The sequence below is a fragment of the Scatophagus argus genome, chromosome 17, assembly GCF_020382885.2.
Source record: "Scatophagus argus isolate fScaArg1 chromosome 17, fScaArg1.pri, whole genome shotgun sequence".
Lineage (NCBI taxonomy): Eukaryota > Metazoa > Chordata > Actinopteri > Scatophagidae > Scatophagus > Scatophagus argus.
In genome coordinates, this window is record NC_058509.1 from 15400904 (window position 1) to 15423165 (window position 22262).

The window sequence follows — 22262 nt, forward strand, 5'->3', positions numbered from 1 at the left end:
ACCCCCACCCAAAAAATAAGTTTGGAAACTTTATTCTCCTAGTCACCTGTGTGATTGTGTGGGAGTCAAGCTTTATGCACTGTCACACACTCCCCTGCAGATGATGGAGTGTTTTCACAGTCCATCATTCCCACACTCCTCACCTCTCTCCTCCCCTCCCTCCTGCTGCCATTGTTTTACAGTATAATTAAAGGAGCAGCAAGAGAACTAAAGGAGGGCAGAAATGAGGAAGGAAGGAAAGCAGGATGAGATTGGAGGCTAATTGACTTAGGATAGCTGAGCAAAGGGGTGGAAAGATGGGGCCGGGGGGTAGGGAGAGAGGGAGGGAGGGAGAGAGGGAGGGTGACGAGCTGGGGAAGGCCAGATTAAAGGGAGGGAGGAGGGACAGGGAGAAGAGGCGGGGGAGCCAAAACTGGCAACCCTGCCCCAACTGCCAAAGTCTGCTGTTTTGTCACAGGGAGGCTGTGACAGAGAGAGGGAGCCAAGAGAGAAATAACAGAGAGAGAGAGAGAGAGAGAGAGAGAGAGAGAGAAAGAGAGAGAGAGAGAGAGAGAGAGAGAGAGAGCACGATTGGATGCCAGTGACAGAGGAAAAGACTAAAACAGCCTGTGAATTTTCTTAGTTGCCATGGGCCCTTGGGGGTCGATCAAGTGGCACTGCTGACTCACAGAGGAAAGGACAGAAGACACATGAAGAAACAACAAAAACAAATACAAGTGACAAGAAGTAACTAAGGACAACAAGGCTTTTATAAATAACAGGGAAGGAGAAACGGAGTGAGGGGCACACAGGGTGAGCGTTTTGTCCAGACTGGAGACTGTCTTCAGTGCGTTGCCTTCACGCAGCAGAGAGAGAGCCATCGACAAGATCACCCAGGTCCCTCAGCCCATCATCCATCCATCCAATCATCTGTCAGTCTGTCCAGTGAACACGAGGCAGAGACATGAAGAGACCTCACGACTACAGCTCCCCAGACTCGGACACAGACGAGTTCATTGACGTGGGACAAGAAGACAGCTTTTGGTGAGAATCCACCGACCACACCTGAGGTTGCCCTCTGGTCACACATTGAAGGAAAATTACATGACATACAGCTGCCGATGGTATCTAAGGACAAATTGCTGTAAACATGTTTGGCAATAAATTGTGGGCTTTACAAGCATTTTGACGCATTCACACACGGAACTGCAGTAAGTTGAAAGACGGCAGGAAAAGTCTGTTGGAAAGCGTCACATGCTGATGTGGCTTATTAAACATAATGAAAAACAAGTGATACTTGTTTTAAAAGTTTTCTGCATTCAGAGAAAATTTTTTTTAAATGCAAATGTATTTAAATACATCACTGTACCTTCCAAATAATCTGAGCTGTCACTATTAAGATCAACCTCAGGCCTCTGGCAGGAAATCTGTGATATTCACTAAAATATGTTCTTTACATTTCCCTTCTCAGCAAAATTGTGTCATGTAAATGATATAAGGTCTCATGTCTGAAATGGAAAGACAGGGGATGCAGATACAGAATGTTCTGTATCACTTGAAAATAAAAGCATTTACTATAGAAAATATATTTTATCTTTGTCTATATCTGACACATTTTATTAAATCTCGCCAATTTGAAATTTAATCATCATAAATTACAATTTAAAACAACTGAGATAAAATAGATTTTTAATCCTTTCCAGTTCAGGAAATCTTTGATGTCACTTAAAACACAAAGAAGTGAACTGTCAAACTCACATAAAGGCAGCTGAGAGGAAAAACACCACATCAAACATACTGAGGGATTCATACATATTTTTTTTATTATACTAAAATGTAAACATAAACCTTTTGCTTTATTTGAGAGCATTTTATTTCACTGTTTCAAATGTTCTTATTCTTTTACAAATCTTTTCAAAGTTTGCATTTTTTGCAATTTCACAACACTGCACACACTCTTTACAAGTAATCATATCATTTTGCTTTTCAGGTAAATTAATATAATAATGAGGATTAAGGAGAATATTTTTCTACAGTGTATTTGTATCGGCACATTATACAAATACATTCACAGTAGTACTGGTTATATCACAAGCACTGAGAAAGCCAGTAACACTAAAGACGGTTTGGATAAATCAAATCGCCATGTGACACGCAAACAGAAGACAGTGCTGCCTTCTGAAGTCAGCGCCATCAAACAAACCTAAATAAAAACACACAGCTAAATTGGCAGCCTTCATGTTAAAATCTAATAGAAACTCAAGTCTCTGGTGGGACAGTTTGAAGGGAAGTCCAAGCTGTCAGGCTCTTTCAGGCCTGTAAGACGAGAGTTAGCAAACAAACACAATCCATATTGAGTGACTGTCCTCGGAGGAGCTCAGATCGCATGCTGCATGTTGGAGTCCCATGTGAACGAAAGCATCGCCCCGAGGCTATATAATCATCTTCCTAAAAGTACTTTCACTCAGATGGAAAGGAGAACAGCATGTCATTTCACTGAGACTAATGTCCACAAATGCATTAAACCAAAAACAATCCCGTCTTCCCTCTTCTCCCGGGCACTACTATGCCGTTCCATGCCCAAAAAACAAATTAGATTGAAGGGAGCTGATGTGCCATCCTGCCTCTGTGTCATATTAAGGAGGGTAATAATAACAATATGCGGGAGAATCAAAGTCACCATGTTTCTCTCTGTGCCATTGCCATCCCTCCATCTCTCTCATCTCCCCCTTTCTCTCTCTCTGTCTCCATGGTGCAGCCCAGTCACCGGGTCCATGTCTCCTGGCAGCGCCTCTCAGATTCTGGCCCGAAAGAAGAGAAGAGGGGTGAGTGGATTATAGCCTTGGCTCTTGATCTTTTTAGTCCTGTTGTTTTGTGGTTGTGCCTGATTGTCCCTTCTGCTCTTCTTGCTGTGTAGATCATAGAGAAGAGGCGCAGAGATCGGATCAACCACAGCCTGTCAGAGCTCAGGAGACTTGTGCCCAGTGCTTTTGAGAAACAGGTAGCTCCTCATTAATCAAGAATCAGTTAAAACCACTATTATTCATTTTTTATGATTAGCTGAAACCACTTCCACTGTTTCGATAAAATCTGATGCATCTCAGTAAAATGTCGCTTGTTTTCCCCTGCAGGGTTCATCTAAGCTAGAGAAAGCAGAGATCCTCCAGATGACTGTGGACCACCTCAAACTTCTGCACGCCATGGGAGGAAAAGGTGAGACTTGAATTATCGGTTTATTTTCTAGCTTTTCTGTAACCGTTTCACTCATTTTTTTGTGTAGCATGGACACAAAAAAAAACTTTAATTAATGCTGGAAAAATATATCTATGTCGCCATAGAAAGAAGGCAAATATAATTATTTATTGCCCTCTTTGAACAAGAGATAAAACACTTCTATTATTCAGTGTCTGACTAAACTCTCTTCTTTCTCAGGTTACTTTGATGCGAGGGCCCTGGCTGTTGACTACAGGACCCTGGGCTTTCGGGAGTGTGTTGGGGAGGTAGTGCGGTACCTCAGCTCCCTTGAAGGGGAGTCCCCAGACCCTATAGGAGCCCGCCTGGTCTCCCATCTTTCCCACTGTGCAAGTGAGCTAGACCCTCTCCTCCTACAGTCACCCCCAGCCTCCACCCTCCCCTTTCCTCCTTGGCCATGGGCATCCTTCCCTCAGATCTCCCCTACCTCACAGGGCTCCTCCTCACCTCCTTTCCCCAGTGGGCGAAGGGACCTGGCCCTGCTGGGGAGCTACCCATCAGCGGCCTCCATCAGCCTCGCCCCTCCACCCCTCCTCGCCCCTACAGCCCTGGCCACTGTCCACAGGGTGCCCTCCCTTGCAGCGTCCCCAGCCCTTGGCCCCTCCAGGCCGACTCAGCCGTCCCCTCACAGCGCCACCAGAGCCTCGCCTCTCCCACTCCTCACCCCTTCCTCTTCTTCTCCTTCTACCTCCGCCTCCTCTTCTACTTTATCATCTTCTGCCCCATTGCAAGTCTCTTTCAGACCCTTTGCACCTCTGGGGTCTCCTGCAGCCCAGCGCAGGGGCTTGAGTGGATCAGCCAAGTCGGCCCAGGGATGGGGGACTGAAATCGGAGCTTTCTGAGGGACAACCCTGGTTTTGTTTTCCAAACAAACTCTGTACAGTGGACATGGCGCTCCTATGTGCACCATGTAGCAAGTATGATACTTTTGGAGGAAGAAGTATTGAACCTTTGATGATTGTCTCTGCTTTTGAAGGACTCTAAAGCCATATCAGACTATGGGTGAAATTTCAGATAATCCCAAACAATCATATGTAATGGAATTATGAAGGAATGTGAAAGAATGGAAGATTTAAATAAATTCTTGACCTTGCTTGACAAATACACATGTACACAGTGTCCAACAGAGCCATATATGTATATATATATGTATATATATACACAACACTCAACAAAGTGATGTTGAGTTTTTACTGACTTTAACTGTGATTTGTTTTTTCCAAAACATTTATACTTTTAATTACATTTTCCAGTTTTGACACAAATTTCTATAAAGACTAAGTGCCTTTACCTTCATCATGTTCATGCGTGTTTTTTTCTCACATATCTTTATATTTATATTTATAAGTAAATGGCAACACATACTTGCAACTATATCTGCTGCCAGTAAAAATGGGGAATGGTTCAAAGCTGCATGTTAGACACTTCCATATTAGTCATGTCTACAAACACTGGTTGCATGTTCCCCAACCATAACCCCCTCTGTATCTAAGCTGTCTCCAGTGATGGCTGATGGGAGCTGTGGTCTTGTGGCCGCAGAGGATAAACATGGTGGGAGCTGGTGATGTTTTTGGGATGCCGCGGCGAGGCAAACAGACCCATCACTTTGCCCTCTAATTGCCAGTCCCCTGTAATTAACTTACCCTCATATCAGTCTATGTATCTTCCTCTGTTCTACTGTCTCTCTGCCATTCTTTCTCTCCAATCTTGTGGTACACCAGCGGATATCTTCTCTCCCTGTTTGTCTGCGCCACTGTCTCCTCAACAATGGACAGACAGAAAAGATGAGGGCGAGAGAGTGGCTGAAGAGGGGAAAACAAAGAAAAAGATCTGAAGCACTGTGGTTAGGTGACTGATTTGGCGTAGACGTTCAATAACAGGGCAAGCAGGAGGCAGGAGACAGGGTTAAGGGAAGATGAGAACGACTGAGAAGGTTTAAAAGGACAGGAGGAGAAATAGTGTGAATCTCTGAGAGTTGGCCAGCACGTAGAGGGTACACAAGAACACAATGATGAACGACAGTTGCAACGAGTTGTTTCTCAACAGGATCAGCATAATTGTACCGTGCTTCACCCAAACGGCTCCGTGGGGATGAGAGAGCAGAGAAGAGCCTTGTGTGTGTTTACTGCTCGAGAACGCTTTGATCTACTTCAGGATGCAATGTCTGTGGTCTGCGGTCTAAAAATGTGTGTGTTCCGCAGAGTGCATATTGTTTATTTGAGTGAGTGTGCTAGTGTGTGCTTAATCCAGTCTCCTGTGCTTGTTGCCCTCTGCGTGTGTGTGTGTGTGTGTGCATTTGTGCCTCATTGAGTGTTTTGTTTATGTGGTGTTGTGTGCACACACGTCTTGTGTATGTGTGTGTAATGTGAGTCTTCTGGGCTGGCGTCAGGACTGAACCGCGGTGGCGGCGTGGCTCTCGTGCGAGGCCGGCCGGCGGTCGGACGGACGGTATGGTGGTGGAATGTTTGTGGAGGGTGCATGCGTACACACATACACACAGACACTCAGAAACTCAGACAACACACAAACACAGACACACACACACGGGCTGGCTGGCACTATTCTAGCTTCTGAGCCGAGGAGCCAGAGTCACCGCCACAGCTTCCAGGAAGGACAACCACAGTCACACTGTACTGGGTTTCCCACGGGGGGAGGGGAGGCTGGAGAGAGAAGAGAGGAAGGAGGGAAAGGGAACGATAGAGAAAAAAGGAGGGACGTGAGTGTCTGTGAGCGTCCGTGTGGGGCAAGGGTGTACGGACTAGACCAACGTTGTGGTTCAAGCAGCATGAGGAAAACAGGAGGGTTCAGTATGTGGGGAGGAGGCTGAAGAGGAAGAAAGTGACTGAAATCAGGAAGTGAAAGAGAGAGTTCTGCTCCGGCATGTAGAAAGACCCAGCCATTTATCAGTGCTCAGTCTTGTTTGGATTATGTATGCAATGTCATTTGCTATCTCTGTTTGTGTGTGTCAGTGGTGGAATGTAACAAAGTTAATTTACTCAAGTACACATTTGAAGGACTTTGAGGTACCTCTACTTCTCTTCCATTGCAACTCAGCAGCTGACATACTACTTTTTACTTGACAACAATTATCTGACAGCTTTAGTCACATGTTTGCAAACTAAAGTTTTGTGGAACAGAACAGAAAGTAACAGCTGAAACAACGTGCTGATGACGTGCTAACTGGTAACAATTTTTAATGTAATTGTTCATGTCATCGTTTCTGCTTCTCAAATGTGAGCATGTTATGATTTACCCAATTATTAAGATGTCACTTTGGATTCTGGGTAAAGTGTGGAGGACATTTCTTAATATTATTTGAATCTTTACCAATCAAACACTCAATTAATTGAGAAAATAATAAGCAGATTAATGTGAACAATCATTAGCTGAAGTCCTATAAAAACATGTTCAAAATGAACTCCACCTGAACCAACCACAGCAGTAAAGTCTTGTTCTCATCAGTCATAATAATCTAATGATATCCAACAGTATAACAGGACACTTTACAACGTTATACTTTTAATGTCTTAAGTATGTTTTCCTGATTATACATACTTGTACTTTAGTAACATGTTCATTGTAGCAGAGTATTCGTGCAGTACAGTATTAGTACTTTTAGTTAAGTAAAAGAGACGGAGATTCCTTCCACTGTTTTTGGGGTCAGAGCACTGAATGCGCAGTTCTTCAGGGAGAAGCCGGACACAACATAGGCCTTTTTGGCAACTTTAGGAGGAGCAGGCATGGTGATGTCACGCTTAAGATAGCATATGCGTCTGAAACACAACATCAATTCAAGGATCTTTAAGTATGCTCCGCATGATCAGTTTTGTGTCATGTTCACATATCTTTATATTTATTAAGATTAAAAACGTGGCAACAGTTGACAAAAGTGTCAAATGTTGTGTACTGCTACACATTTTCTGCATACCTACTCACTACTACAGTACACTTTTATCTTATCTGTACTGTATTAGCAATGTGTAGTGTCACCTAGCAGCTTCATCTCATTTGAATGCATGCATATGGCAGAGACATACCTGATGTTAGAGTCTACAAAACTGTCAGTGACATAGGTGAAGAACTGGCAGTTTTGATCTTCATTACAGGACCTCTGGCAGTCATCTGCATCATCCGCTGCCACGTCGTGATAGTCAGAACCCCAGAAATCTACACCTGCCTGAGTCATCTTTACCCATGCTGTGAGCAGATAGGAGCAGGCTTAGACCTCTGCTGCTGGCTGAATTGCAGAAACTCAAAACTAAAAGTAAACTGAGAGACTAATATATTATGTAATATTTATACTTGCATTTATTTATAATTACAATCCTTTTCAATATTATTAGATTACACAAGAACCCAATCTAACAATAAAAAAACAGAGAGTTCTGTCATATATGAAACATCAAAGCTGTACTAAGAAATATTTTTAAAATAACTTAAAAAAAACTGTCAATGATAAGAAAAAAAGTGAAACACCACAAAGAAGATTAGAGCTGTGAGTGAGTCTTTCCAAATGTGTGAGAAAAAAATACCTCATTTGTTTGTTTGTGTACTGGCACTGTATGAAAATGTTTGGTTTAAAGTTATAAGAGGTACATACTGTAGTCTAGCTGACGGGAGCCTGCTGGCATCCCGGATATGATTCCGTTTTTAGCACTCATCACCATTTCTTCTGGGTTGTTCTTCAGGTAACACCTAAATTCATTGCTAGAAACATAACGAAACACAGTATGTGTAGTTTTACGTTTACATCAAGAAATAAGTATGATTGACACCACTCTCATATCTGTGCAGCAGGTATGGGGCAGGAAGAGCAAGCTTTTAGCTGAGCTCAGGGACTGGAGAAAGAAAAAGCTACACTGGCTCAAGCTCAGAATGATGAGAAAAGTTTCTTGTCACCAAGAAAGAGTTACAGCTCTCAACTGGCATAAAACCTCAACTCTCAGTTAATTAAAGAAAACAAAATACAACTACCGTATTAACTGGTTAGTGTTACATGTGCCAGTAGACATATTTGATAACAGTCTTTACGCTAAAATAAGTTAATCTGAATACTGAGGCTACTTTCTCTTTACTCACTGTTTGGATAAGATGAACCTTCCACATGAAAGAAAAAATGTTAAATGATTTTCCCTCTGAGAAAGATCAATACTACTATTCTACTATACTGACTATGTAATCAAAAACACAGTCATACACTACCTGTCGTAAGAGAAGTAGGTACATCTTGGATTAGCAGTGCAAAACGCGTGGCAGTGCTCAGGAGAGGCAGCAGGCAGGTTCTCTATGTCGCTTCCAAGGATGTCAGTATTTGGGAACAACTTGGCCCGACTTGCTGTTAAGATAAAACAGTGAATAAATAGTTTGCAAGGTGCTTCTGTCTGCGACAAAAGCTGAATTGTTTACTATGAGTGTTTGGGTACCTGTGTCAGACCCTTGAGTATTTTGTATGTTGTGAGAAAATCCAGACACTAAACCGGCCTTTGGTTTTATCCTAGTAATCCTTGGAACAGTCCAGCTGAATTTAAGGTGGCATTTATATCTACGAAAGCAGAAAAAATAATATTAGCAGATCAATCCTCTTAGGCTCTGAACAGGAGCGAGCATGAACAGTTGTTATCCTATCACTTCCAGGGAACCATCCGATAATTTGACAGACATTGAGAAAGGAAGGAAGTTGGCAAATGTGACTAAACATACGTAATATGCATGTGGACGCTGCAATTTTACTCCATTCTCATTTGCACAAATGCTCAAGCTTTGTCAAGGTGCAATCCGGATTGGACATGAGCAGCCCTTTTCCGCTTCAGTCACAAATTCTCTTTTGGTTTGAGGTCTTGGCTTTGCTTTGGCCATTTGACCATTTCTGTGTGGCTGCCACCAGCATGCTTCACGGTGGGAATGGTGAGTTTGTGGTAATGTGCAGTGTTTGATGTCACAACATCATTACACATTATACATGAGCCATATTCCTTCCATTCCTTAATGATGAATTTGACTGAACTCCAGGGGATGTTCAGTGACTCAGAATTTTTTGTATACATTCTCTGAGCTGCTTGGAGTGTTCTTTTGTCTTCATGGTGTTACTGTAGACAGGGACACTGATTAACCCGTGACTGGATCTTCCAGACACAGGTTTCTTTGTACTACTCAGTTGAGACACATTCATAACACTCCATGATCTCCACTTCACTAGTTGTGAGACAACTATCACCAGTTGGCTGGACCACTGCTGAATTAGGTCAGTCACTTTAATGGGGTGATTATTTATGCAATGACTTATTTCACATTATGAATTTTTAATAATTGACATTTTTTTGAAGAAATCTGCTTTCACTCTAACATTAAAGACTTTTTTGTATTTTTTTACCAAAAAAAAAAATGCCAAATTGAATGGACTATGATTCTATTTATAGAAGCAATGAAAGGGGAAAATATCAGAAGGGGGGAATACTTTTTATAGACACAGTAGATTTTCATTGCTCGTTGTTTAACCACGAAGACAACAACTCCCATAATCCCAGGATTGTTTTCATTGTTTCGACCAAGAGACCTCTAGCGGTCATTGGATGTCATTTGAGGCACTGTCAAATATTACTGTTTCCTTTAATTTTTCCTATAGAGGTTTATCTTAACAATACTTCTGTTTTCATCACAACTCTGAAATTTCAATTTGACCATAGGTAAAATCTAAGTAATGTAATCTCTTTACACGTGTATTTCACTGGTGTATCGTTTTCCTTGATTAAGGTGAAGAACTGGCAAGTGGCGTCATTTGCACACACTTAATAATACGCAGACTTCTTCAAAGTGTACGCTGAGTTCAAAGCCCTTACACTTCAAATCTTTTTTGACAAAAATAGAGAGAAATCTCCAAACTTTAGAAATCTTCACATGCCCCTCACTAGTGTCTTTGCTTTTTATCTCCCCAAGTCTCCCCAGAAGAAAATTCACATGTAAAATTATTCACTTATTTACCTGATCTTCTCTGAATCAAAGAGCTCTTCGACAAAAGTAAAAAACTGACAGCCAGGATCTTGTGTGCAGACTCTCTGACACTCCTCATAGTCTGCTGTGAACAAGGCTCGGTAGTCTGCCCCATAGAAGTCCACACCATGATGCACCTGAGTCAGGCAAGGATCTGGAAGAGAGATGGAGTTAAGGAGAGTGTCACCCCACAAATCACTACGTTGCTACTGAATGAAATAAAATGGTCGTGTGCCTACTTGAGTCCGTGGAGCAAGGTTTGAGAGAATAGCCGGAGGTGACACCATGAAGTGTGGACTCAACACTTGGGCGTTCAGATTGAGTAGACTTTAGATAACACTGGAAATGACTGGCGAGGAGAAATGCAAAGGCTTCAGTTCAGAATGAAATCCATCCATTTTCTATACCGCTTATCCGTCAGGGGTTCAGAATGAAATATAAAATGTAAATAAAAAATATTCATCGATAAGCGAGCCTCCAAAATGTTGAATCCTATCATTAACATAATACATAATATCTTAAATTAGTTCATTTTATAATTTTATAATTAAATTAGTTCAGACCATTGATATACAGTATATTAAAAAGACACCATGCCTCCATTTCCTCCCACTGTACAAAGTGAAGCCAAAATACTTTGCTGCCATTTCACATATTTGGAGCACTGCACAATAGTGTGGGAAGTGGAGCTACAGCATGAAGTTAGAGCCCATACATCCACCTGACTCAATATTGAGCATTACTTAGCTGTCAATCATGATGCCCCCCCTTTACAACATCCAATAACTAATTAAAACCAAACATATTAGAAAAATTACCATACGGACATACATCAGCATGATACGAGCTACCTAAAATGACTAAATTGAAAATGGTTTGTCTTAAAGGTCAAGCGAGCAAGGTTTCATGTCATCCACCTTTCAGAAAATAAAAAAATTGGTATGGTTGTCACATCTGATTATAACAGTGGGCTGGATTGTTTTTACATTCAAAGTTGAGATTTAAGATTTATTTTCTGCTTATAAAAATACTCATTAATATTTATTCCGCTGTTCACTCTCAGGAGCGCACCTGCTTGTGTCAGCTGAGTCGGGCCGTACAAAGGTAAAGAAGCGACACGAAGGGTGTTGGGTGCACAGCTGCTGACAATGGTCTACATCAGAAGAGTAGAGAAATTTTATATCTGATCCCGGAAAATCCGTGTTCTCCAGAAGCTGTCGTCTGCATTCTAAAGAAATGGGAAAAGAAACACCCTTAGATACCGTGTTAAGTAATGAAATAGACATGTGGTTGCATTCAGGCAGCCACAAACAGCATGTAAATATCAACATATAGCCTGTGCCTGTGGGAATTATGTCTAAGGATAGATGCGTTTTATATTTTACTGATAGTTAAGCCCTCTAAGACAAATTTAGGTTTCTGGGATATACCCATAAAATTAACTTGACTTGATTTATATTACCTTGACTAATGGTGAGAGCACAGAAGCAGAGCAGCCCCAATAAAATAAAATGTGTTCTCATCTTGTCAGTTTTGAAGCCAGCCAAGATTCTTCAAGCACTGCAACAGTCAAAAGAGGTGAACCTGCAACTGCCAGTTGATCCAAGGGTTGTTTATTTATCTCCCACATTTGTACTTTGTATTGTATGTGAGTGATTGTTGACTCATTTAGTGATTGGTTGGCATCAGTCCTGCACAGCTCTGGCCTGCTGTGAAACATCAGAAGGTGTGGATATTTTCAATGGTCTTAGGCTTAAATAAGCATGTTTAGAGTGTTGTAGGCTGTATGCACAGACTGCATCAGTTTTAGGTAGATGTGCTTTATACAACAAACATCTTAGAGACGCTGGCTGATTCACAGTCCGGGTTAACATCAAGGGGTGGTTGACCTTTTGCTGCAGTGGTGAAATCAAAATTTCGCGATGACTGATTTCAACGGGCACCAGCTTTCTGGATTTTTTTGAGGGTACCTTGTTGTTATGTCCTTTTGTCAAAGAGAATAACAAGCTGCTTGTTTATTTATGTATTTATTCATTTATTTTGTTGATTCATTTACAATTTATTGGTGAATCAAATTTATTTCATTTTATTTATTTATAACTCACACAGCATATATAATTTTGCCTCTAAGAGCTAAGAGAGTTACAACAACTTCTAACAATGACTCATGTAATATATATACTAATGTATGTTCTGGGCTGGTGATGTGATTGATGGGTAATCTACACACAATAAGCAGATGCTTCTTGGTTTTGGATTATTATATTGTTTAATAGATTTTGTTGTCTCTTGCTATGAGGTGACAGTGCTAACCCCTGCACCACGGTGCCACCCCTGGTCAAACGATGAAAATAAATAAATACAGACAGAGCACAGACACTGATACACCTTCAGATTTGTTTGAATGATTCCAGTGTTTTGGAGATTTGGTGTGCATTAGATACTGTAGCTCAGATGACAGTAGCGTGATGGTAACCCAGATGTGTATCCTCGCCCATTCGATTTGGGAGAGACCCAGAGGTGAACTGTCCCCCGCCCCCCTCATCTTTCCCTTTCCCACACACAGCTTCAGTGCACGGCACCTTCTCAGCAAGCAGGTGCACCTGCAGCTGCAGGGGGCGCCAATTTGCCGATTCCCCACACGGTGATATCACAGATAATAGAAAACCATGTAGCGGCGCAGATTTCTTTTTTTTTTATATCTGAAACAATAAGCTTGTGTAAAAATAGGATGTGCAATGTGGCAGCATCATGTTTAATTCACCTAACATCAAGTTAATACTTGAAACCTTCGACTTCAACTTAAAAAAAAGTTGTCTGTTTCTGACATCTACTGGTGTAAATATGCTTCTGCAGGCCCTGCTCAATAGCAAAGTGTATGTGCATGTGTCCACTCAAAGGCACTTTAAAGACTTTTTCATTTTCACAGGATCCCAGTCGCTTTAAAATGTTTTGCTCCAGTCATGAGCCTCTTTCACACATAGTTAGTGACAAATTAGTGGGTTAAGCTTTCAGTTACCTTTGATGATTTCCACATATAGGAACATTTCCATCTTATGCAAAGGACAGTCCAACAGACTATGGTAATGCAACACTTGAATTAATGCAAACTTCTATAAAAGTAGAAGAATGAAAAGAAAAACACACTGTTTTTGTATGCTGCTCTCATAATATATATTTAACAAGTAACCATAAGACCAGTGAAGGCACTCATAAATATGTTGCAGACTCAAATATGTCATCAGCAGAGACATGAAAAAGTTGGACGTGGTGCTGAATGAAGTACAGAGTGAGGAGATCAGTGATGACATCTGTCATGTAAATAGACTTCTTCACACAGTTTTACTGTTGAATTTTTTGTTGGAACATTTGCTTTCTGATTTTTTTAAAAACTTTATTTGAACATCCCGGTGTGTGTGTGTGTGTGTAGGGCACTCTACACACAGTTCTTCAAGGTGAAGCCAGACACGACATTGGCCAGTTTGGTAACTTTGGGAGGAGCAGGCATGGTGATGACACGCTTGAGGTAACAGCGACGCCTACAACCCAAACACAACAACAGTATCTTTAATTCAGCACCATAAATACAGCTTTCATCCAATCATAAAGTGAAGCTGCAACAGTGATGAATATGTCAAAATGCACGACTGCCTTTATTGCTTCTACCATTTTATTTGAAAAAGTGGATAATATTTGTGTTTATGTGGGGTTGTGTGCGTACTATACCAGTAATCAGAGTCATAAAAGTTTTCAGTGACGTATGTGTAGAACTGGCAGCTGGCATCCTCAGTACAGGTCCTCTGACATGTCTCTGCATCATCCATCATCTCATAGCGAATGTCAGAACCTCTGAAATCTACTCCTTCATGAGCCACCTTAATCCAGTCTGTTGGCACAGAAGAACACTGAATAAGTAAAAACGGGACTGATCAGCAGATGGGGTGACATGCATAAAGCGATGTAGCCAGCAAGACTAAAAGCATTAGGTTACTGAGTAAAGCTTTAGTGTTGATGGATGATACACACCACTACTCAGCTGACAGACGCGTGCTGGCATCCCAGATGTGAATCCCTCCCTAGCTTTCATCACCATTTCATTTGGATTGCTCTTTAGGTAACAATTTAAGTCTTTACTGCAAAAACAAAGCAAAAGAAAGAAACCTTTAAAGTCTGTTTTACATATCATAATGCTAAGAGGAGATTTCTACGAAAGGGAGAAAATAATGTTTAGCCACATCAGGACAGTGAAGATAGGGAACAACAAATAGACTAATATAACTCTGCATTTACGAAGGAAATAAAAGTTACAGATCATTGTTTACCTGTCAAAGGTGAAGTAGGTACATTGTGGATGAGCAGAGCACAATGCCTGACAGTGTTCCGGAGAAGCAGCAGGCAGTGCCTGCATGTCAGATCCTGGGATGTTAGTGCTTGGAAAGAGTTTGTCCTGACACACTGTAAAAAACAGAAATGATATAAGAAAGCATGCACGATAACCTGCAGGATATTTTCCAAACTTTCTGTGCACCTGTGTTAAAGCGTTGAGAAAATTGTGCTTTGTGGGAGAATCCAGATATGACACCATTCTTTGCTTCCACAATTGGAGTCCTTGGTAGTGCCCAGCTGAATTTAAGGTGACACTTGTACCTGAAACAGTACAAGAAGTTATTAGGGAAGAGGCTGGATGATGACCAAGAACGTTTGTGACAACTGGAGACACAGTTCAGAGGGAGTGCGAGCCATGGCAGGAGGATTTCAGCAGCATCAGCCTGCACCCCGTTGGACAAGACTTTTGTTCTTTATTTTGTTAATTTGCATAATCCAAAATGTGTTCGGACCAAGAGAAACCCATCTTTTAATCATGGTACCAGTGCTTTCATTTGGTTTCCTCGAAGCTGCCTGCAGAGCAAACAGAACTTTAAAACATTACCTCATCTGTGGACATTTCTCTAAGCCACTGAAGACCAACTCCCATGACCCCATGCTACTTGAGTCTCTTTTTTACATACTGCGCATTTAATGCTATTGATTATCATTAATGTTCAGTTGATTGACTGAAGGCGTATCGTTGGTTACAGTATGATAAAGTATGTATATTTAAGCAATAGGTCATGTGGAGCAGAGAGCTGACAAAGCTCTTAACTGTGATATAAACACAATAGGCCATGAGCTGAACCAACGAGCTTTGTTATTTCAAGATAACAGTAATTTTTAAAAAATAACTGGACCTAAGTTCTCAGCTTCTGTAAGACTGTATTTTTGAAAATAACAGAAATAAATAAACTTTAAATTGCAGGCTATGACAATAGCTCCTTCTCTCTCGATGCCTGCCCTTTGAGCCGAGCATCCTTAATGAACATCTATGGCCACTCCCACTTCACTCATCATTTGGCTCAGTCCATGACATTACCTGTGCTATTGCTCCTCTGAACTGCCGATCCTACCTGATCTTCTCTGGTGTGAAGACCCCATTCACAAAAGTAAAGAACTGACAGGCAGGGTCCTGCGTGCAGACTCTCTGACACTCGTCATAATTTGCCGTGAACAAGGTTTGGTAGTCTGCCCCAAGGAAATCCACATTCTGGTACACATTAGAAAGACAAGGCTCTGGCAGATTGACAGAGAGAGAAGAAAGGAAAGTGTGGCCATTTATCAGTAGTTAACTTATAATTGTTTAAAATGGGAAGAATGCCTACCTGATTCTGGTTGGCAGGGTTTCAGCGAATAGCCGGAGGTGACACCCAGAAGGGGAGTCTGGACATTGGGTTGTCCAGAAGGAGTGGACTTGAGGTAACAGTAAAAATGCCTGCAGAGAGGGACAGATGTTTTTTTCTTTTTTGGTTTTGTGTATATATAAAAATATATAATTCTCTATAACTTTAGGGGAAAGTGGGTAGTCACACTTTCAACGAAAAACAAAGAGACAAATTGTAGGGTTTGTCATTTGCTTTGGTGTCATTTATGTGTGTATTGTCTGTTTTGCACCTGTTATCTCTGGTCCAGTCAGGCCGAACAAAAGTGAAGAAGAGGCAGGAGGGGTGCTCGGTGCAAAGTTGCTGACAGTGCTCAGCATCAGGAGAGTAGACAAATTTTATGTCTGTTCCCGGAAAATCCATGTTCTCCAAGAGCTCCCGTCTACATTCTGAAGAAATGGAAAAATAAAAGCATTTGTTTGTGCCAATACAAAAAGACACCAATTTAATACTTAAACAGGTGTTCACACTTAGGCAGGCACACACAGTGTCTGTAATTAGAATATGTGGTGTATGTATTACCTTGACTGATGGAGAATCTGCAGATAGAGAGCAGACCCAACAAAATGAAATATGTCCCCATCTTTTCTGCGTTGATGATAATTTGCAAAGGCCAGTAAAGATTCTCAAAGCACGAGTGGAGTAACAAAGGTGATTCTGCAGCAGCAGGCTGGCCAAAAGACTGTTTCTCAATCCTTGACTTTGGACATCTGAACTATATGCACAGATGAATGTTCACATATTGAGTGATTGGCTAACAGCAGCCCCTGCACAGCCACCTACCAGTTACCAAATAACACAAACCTGCCCTTACACTTAAGCCATAACTCAGCTTCAACTTAACAAAAGTACATGACAAGGCTGATTGGCCTCATGTTCTTTACATACAAAGTTATTTCAAAGATACATTTTAAATGTCCAACACAGAAGATTTGGATTTGGCACCAAAGACCTTGATGCTACATTTCATTGTCTCAATATTTGTACCCTGTGCACTGACAGTACAGCTGAATCTAATCTGATCTAACAGAGCTTTTATTATCATTATGTCCTACTGTGAGTGGGGATGAAACATTGTTCAGGGGCCTGAAACTGATGAGTCACCTACAGTGGCAGTGGATGAATCACCAAACATCTCAGTAAGGCTGATAACAAGCCTAACCCTTCACACAGACTCTGATTTGAAAGTGTTTCTTGGTGCTCAGAGTTCATGCTTGTTTCATGTTTGCGTTTGCACAGGGTTGGTACACAGAATGATAGAAAAACTGCAGTTTCAAAGAGCAGAATGATGACAAACCGAAGGACAGGGAGAGCGGTGGTTGTTCATTTGAGTGTAGGGGCATCTGCTGGCAAACTGGAATCACTAAATGGCATATGAATAACATACCATTGAGGTGATTTACAGCAGATTAGATGAGAAATATGACTCCTGGGAGGAGAAGACACAACAGGACAGTGGTGAAGCATCAGAGGAACATGAGGTGCTCATCAGCGGCCTTGAATTCAGTAGATGTAGCGAGTTAGTTTTCTGTTTAGTAAAGAAAATAGGTGCGAGCATATTTCCTCTCTTTACATTTTGGGAGTTTGTTATTTAGTAGGCTAACGGCTAAGAGAGCTTGTGAAACTGGTACTGCGAGAAATGGTGAGGCGGGGCTAGCTGCGTAGCATGCTAATCTCAGTAGATATCTCTACAACCCAGCATATAGAACAATATCAATACTGTTATAGTTATGGTGTTTTTTTGAATGTTTGAAATTACAATTATGGCCATAACTTACAAATCGCACCTTAAACACTATTAAGGTTTTGCACATAATTTCAGGAGAGAATATCATAGAGAAAAAGAACAAAACAAAGTATGAAATATGTCCTCATCTTCTCTGCTTTGATGATAATTTGCAAAGGCCAATAAAGATTCTCAAAGCACGAGTGGAGTAACAAAGGTGATTCTGCAGCAGCAGGCCGTTTCTCAATCTTTTGACTTTGGACATCTGAACTGTATGCACAGATGAGTGGATGGGTCAAAACAAACAAAGGATTTTCACTCAGGAAATCTGTGTTTCATGTGAAACCAAAAGTCAGCATTCTGTTTTAACTTATGACCGCAAGTTACAACACCCCAAAGTAGGTGAAATGTTCCAAAAAGGCTTACTTTATATTTGCCATCCTGCGAGATTGTTTCACCTCATCACTTTTAGGAAAAAATAGCATCCAAACTTCAAACTTGGTGCGAGAGACCGGTTTTGATGTCTAAGTTCAAACACCCTGGTACAGAAACCCACAGTTATCATTTCTCCATGTTAGGCAGACCCTTGTAAAACATGTTGCATTAAAGGCAGACTTAAAGAGGACATTGAACTGAGGATACGAAGCCCAAAGTCAGTTTTTATTGCTTATGTTGACAACACAAAAAGAGTAATCTTAAATTTAAGTCTAGGTGCCAGCTAGAGTAGTGCAATGCAAGGAGTGGCTACACATTATAACAGGAATGGTTACAGTGTGTCAGCATCTCAGATGTCTTTCAGTGTGTCTTGACCCTGTGGGTTGCTCAGCCAGAGAGGAGGCCAGGTGGCTTTGATGCTGGGTCTGTCCTTAAGAAGGTTATAGTAAGCTGCCAGTTTCGGATAACGCTCCTCACATAACCTGCAGAATGGAGAAAAGTTGTTGTGAACTTAAAATTACAAATATACAGCTCCTTGAAAATCTGGGCATTCATTTTGTCAAAAAGCTTTTTGTCAAGTCATTTGATCGACATACCCAAATCGGAACAGAAATGAGATGATTGGATAAAAAGTCACATCAGCCATCGTAAAGTTCTTTCCTGCCAGGAAACCCCCCGGTGTCTATCAGACAGGACAAAAAAAAACAAGTGAACGTCACCATAAAGTGCTGGTGGGCAGAACAAACAAACCAACATCATCTGACATTTTGGGAGACACACTTGGCTCACTTGCATCTGTCTGTTAAATATGGCCTAGCCTGGCTCTGATCAAACATTTCAAAACTTGCCAACCAGCACAAAGCTGGCCTTCTGGTTAGTCTGGCACATTTTCCCATGTAAAACCACAACAGATTTTAAAAACATGTACTGTGTTGACAAGCAAGCTTTACATGCTGTTACATGCTGGTCTTAAAGGAAACTCCTTCCTTACAAACTCCTTCCTTAAATTCCTTACATCACATGTAACTGCATTGTCAGTTCAACAAACCCTCATGTCCTGTGCAGCTCTGTATCTCTCGCCTTCTGTGTCTGGAGGTACAGTATTTCATAATCTTAATTTCTACCTTCTGCAGGTATCCTTCCCACATCTTGATCTCAGCAGTCAGAGACTCTCTATTTCTCTTCACAGCAGAATCATGTCTCTCTCCCTCTGGGACCATCCGGTTGTAGAAGAGAGCGTCCACTGCAAAATGTCAAGACAGACTTTCAGTCGGGACAGACTATTGATAAAATCTATCCACACTTTGTACAACAATGTACTGACTAACTGCTTTCCTTACCCTAACAGTTGAGGCGACATGCAGTCAGGAAATTATTATTTAACATCAGTGAAGACAGTAAAAGTGGCTCAAATAAAGTTTGAAGCAGCCGACGTTCACTCTTGGAACTGTATTAGTGATTATGCATGAGTTGATTGTATACAACTGCAATTAATAGAAAATGCAGCTCTGTTCTTTTTGTGGCACTTCAGTATATGATGTTGTCAAGAGCACAGCACTTCAAAGTCCCAAAAGGCAGGCCTCTAAATGGCAACAACATCAGCTAAGTCATAAAGTTATTACTGAAAGAAAGAGTAACCTGGTCAGGCTTTAAAATATCTAAACCCAACTGGATCGAATGTAATGTTTGTTTATTATTAATATACAGGATTTACAGTGCCAACAGGTATTTCTTGTTTTGCAAATCAGATATGAAACACTTCAGCATTGCATGTCAGGGTTAACATACACATTTTCTGGTGGAGCGTGAGAACCTCAAACATGCGCTGGTACGTCATTGCTAGCTGAGCAGGACAGTCAGGGAGCAGCTTGTTTCCCTGGGACGGGAACTGGTTCTGTTGTTGGAGACAATAAAAGAGCAAATACTATGAACAGCTGCATGGGCGTCCAGGTTCTATTCCTCTGTGGCACAGGGTGTCTGTTTGTCCAAGGCACTGCTGAACACATAGATCACTGGCAGCATTATGGCAGCATTATGGCAGCATTAAACCTAAACTAGCGTCAAGTTCAGCAGCTTATCACTGGTTCTTACCTCCAGGTACAGGCACGCAGCAAAGGACTCGTTCAAAATTCTGTCTCCGTGTTTGAAGGCAGGCAGCTTTAAGAAAAATATAGTGGAATGGAGACTTTAATTTTGTTGTTACTTTCAATTTGTGCACATCAGGAGAAAGCAGACAGACACTACAAGAGCATTTGTATAATTTCTATGTAATGGAGTGTGAATTTACCTGCCCCCTGGGGTTCATTTCCATGACTTCCTTTGATTTGTGCTCCATTTTCTCAAAGGAGAGCAGTTTTTGGTTGTAGCCCTGCAGGTTTTTCTCCTCCAGAGCGATCATCACTCTCCAGCAGGGAGGAGAGCCGGAGCCCCACAGCAGAGTCATGTCCTTGGCCATGGTTTTAGAGTGAACTCTGACACCTGAAAACAACTGAAGTTGTGAATAGTGGATGAAGTGAAGAGTGAAGTGAGAACGTGTCAGCGGCTTGGTTTTATAACAAACTACAACCCTTTGCAACGGGATTGGTGAGATTTAGACCCATCCCTTTTTTTTTCTTTTTTTTTTTTTTGTTATCGCCAAAGATCTGCTACATCATAGTTCACACCCTGTCTAAGAATGCCCTGCTCTTCCTGCTTCTCTTTTGTCAACTCTGGTCAGAGATATGTCATATCAGAAGTTTGCATATCAATTATTTGTGCACGATTACACCTCAAGGTACCATTATCCACAGGCACAAGCCACAGGTAGTCACAGTTTCAATGAAAAACAAAGAGACAAAAATTGTAGTAAGACATATAGTAAGTACCCATGAAAATGACATAATAAGATATGATAGCAGTTTTTTTTAAGATAATGCTTTCACTGTAAGACTGTTAATGACCTTAGTCTTGTTCTCAGATAATTCATGTCACTCTTCAGAAGAAATCAGCATAACTTCCATCTTTGTCATTTTATGTATATTGTCTGTTTTGTACCTGTTATCTCTGGTCCAGTCAGGCCGAACAAAAGTGAAGAAGAGGCAGGAGGGGTGCTCGGTGCAAAGTTGCTGACAGTGCTCAGCATCAGGAGAGTAGACAAATTTTATGTCTGTTCCCGGAAAATCCATGTTCTCCAAGAGCTCCCGTCTACATTCTGAAGAAACAGAAAAATAAAAGCATTTGTTTGTGCCAATACAAAAAGACACCAATTTAATACTTAAACAGGTGTTCACACTTAGGCAGGCACACACAGTGTCTGTAATTAGAATATGTGGTGTATGTATTACCTTGACTGATGGAGAATCTGCAGATAGAGAGCAGACCCAACAAAATGAAATTTGTCCTCATCTTTTCTGCGTTGATGATAATTTGCAAAGGCCAATAAAGATTCTCAAAGCACGAGTGGAGTAACAAAGGTGATTCTGCAGCAGCAGGCCGGCCAAAAGACTGTTTCTCAATCCTTGACTTTGGACATCTGAACTATATGCACAGATGAACGTTCACATATTGAGTGACTGGCTAACAGCAGCCCCTGCACAGCCACCTACCAGTTACCAAATAACACAAACCTGCCCTTACACTTAAGCCATAACTCAGCTTCAACTTAACAAAAGTACATGACAAGGCTGATTGGCCTCATGTTCTTTACATACAAAGTTATTTCAAAGATACATTTTAAATGTCCAACACAGAAGATTTGGATTTGGCACCAAAGACCTTGATGCTACATTTCATTGTCTCAATATTTGTACCCTGTGCACTGACAGTACAGCTGAATCTAATCTGATCTAACAGAGCTTCTATTATCATTATGTCCTACTGTGAGTGGGGATAAAACATTGTTCAGGGGCCTGAAACTGATGAGTCACCTACAGTGGCAGTGGATGAATCACCAAACATCTCAGTAAGGCTGATAACAAGCCTAACCCTTCACACAGACTCTGATTTGAAAGTGTTTCTTGGTGCTCAGAGTTCATGCTTGTTTCATGTTTGCGTTTGCACAGGGTTGGTACACAGAATGATAGAAAAACTGCAGTTTCAAAGAGCAGAATGATGACAAACCAAAGGACAGGGAGAGCGGTGGTGGTTCATTT

At 41.3% G+C, this 22262-nt stretch overlaps 4 protein-coding genes across 4 annotated transcripts; 1 reads left to right on the forward strand and 3 right to left on the reverse strand.

Moving 5' to 3' along the window:
- Positions 1–522: 522 nt before the first annotated feature.
- Positions 523–4527, forward strand: heyl (hes related family bHLH transcription factor with YRPW motif like). Its single transcript, XM_046418659.1, has 5 exons — positions 523–1023; positions 2738–2804; positions 2897–2980; positions 3111–3192; positions 3412–4527. Exons 1-5 carry the CDS (start codon positions 944–946, stop codon positions 4071–4073), a joined length of 975 nt encoding a protein of 324 aa, XP_046274615.1. The 5' UTR covers positions 523–943; the 3' UTR covers positions 4074–4527.
- A 2210-nt stretch (positions 4528–6737) lies between these two features.
- Positions 6738–11840, reverse strand: LOC124074989 (plasma kallikrein-like). Its single transcript, XM_046418367.1, has 9 exons — positions 11681–11840; positions 11290–11446; positions 10458–10567; positions 10210–10372; positions 8655–8773; positions 8434–8566; positions 7832–7938; positions 7269–7428; positions 6738–7004 (listed from the first exon to the last, which is right to left on the reverse strand). Exons 1-9 carry the CDS (start codon positions 11739–11741, stop codon positions 6851–6853), a joined length of 1164 nt encoding a protein of 387 aa, XP_046274323.1. The 5' UTR covers positions 11742–11840; the 3' UTR covers positions 6738–6850.
- A 1077-nt stretch (positions 11841–12917) lies between these two features.
- Positions 12918–17106, reverse strand: LOC124074925 (coagulation factor XI-like). The gene is made up of 10 exons (XM_046418272.1): positions 17080–17106; positions 16494–16686; positions 16204–16360; positions 15915–16024; positions 15663–15825; positions 14747–14865; positions 14541–14673; positions 14245–14351; positions 13945–14104; positions 12918–13757 (listed from the first exon to the last, which is right to left on the reverse strand). Exons 1-10 carry the CDS (start codon positions 17104–17106, stop codon positions 13655–13657), a joined length of 1272 nt encoding a protein of 423 aa, XP_046274228.1. The 3' UTR covers positions 12918–13654.
- Positions 17107–18336: 1230 nt separating this feature from the next.
- Positions 18337–21607, reverse strand: LOC124074805 (glutathione S-transferase A-like). The gene is made up of 8 exons (XM_046418078.1): positions 21456–21607; positions 21166–21322; positions 20420–20610; positions 20224–20289; positions 19921–20026; positions 19257–19375; positions 18729–18814; positions 18337–18614 (listed from the first exon to the last, which is right to left on the reverse strand). The coding sequence occupies exons 2-8, from the start codon at positions 21251–21253 to the stop codon at positions 18482–18484; spliced, it is 789 nt and encodes a 262-aa protein (XP_046274034.1). The 5' UTR covers positions 21254–21322; positions 21456–21607; the 3' UTR covers positions 18337–18481.
- Between the last annotated feature and the right edge of the window lie 655 nt (positions 21608–22262).

Bases quoted from the DNA above. Each gene is read 5' to 3' on its own strand.
- LOC124074805 (XM_046418078.1), bottom strand. From the start codon at position 21,253: ATGCTGAGCACTGTCAGCAACTTTGCACCGAGCACCCCTCCTGCCTCT. The intron at 20,611-21,165 runs GTACAAAACAGA...AGTTGTTTTCAG, and splicing joins GACTGGACCAGAGATAACAG to GTGTCAGAGTTCACTCTAAA. The intron at 20,027-20,223 runs GTAAGAACCAGT...CTCCAACAACAG, and splicing joins CTGCGTGCCTGTACCTGGAG to AACCAGTTCCCGTCCCAGGG.
- LOC124074925 (XM_046418272.1), bottom strand. From the start codon at position 17,106: ATGTTTGGTGATTCATCCACTGCCACT. The intron at 14,674-14,746 runs GTGCACAGAAAG...TGTTTTTTACAG, and splicing joins TTCTCAACGCTTTAACACAG to TGTGTCAGGACAAACTCTTT. The intron at 14,105-14,244 runs GTGTGTATCATC...CTGTGCCAACAG, and splicing joins CGTCTGTCAGCTGAGTAGTG to ACTGGATTAAGGTGGCTCAT.
- heyl (XM_046418659.1), top strand. From the start codon at position 944: ATGAAGAGACCTCACGACTACAGCTCCCCAGACTCGGACACAGACGAG. The intron at 2,805-2,896 runs GTGAGTGGATTA...CTTGCTGTGTAG, and splicing joins CCCGAAAGAAGAGAAGAGGG to ATCATAGAGAAGAGGCGCAG. The intron at 3,193-3,411 runs GTGAGACTTGAA...CTTCTTTCTCAG, and splicing joins GCACGCCATGGGAGGAAAAG to GTTACTTTGATGCGAGGGCC.
- LOC124074989 (XM_046418367.1), bottom strand. From the start codon at position 11,741: ATGAGAACACATTTTATTTTATTGGGGCTGCTCTGCTTCTGTGCTCTC. The intron at 8,567-8,654 runs GTACCCAAACAC...TTATCTTAACAG, and splicing joins TACTCAAGGGTCTGACACAG to CAAGTCGGGCCAAGTTGTTC. The intron at 7,939-8,433 runs GTAGTGTATGAC...TTATGTTTCTAG, and splicing joins ACCTACTTCTCTTACGACAG to CAATGAATTTAGGTGTTACC.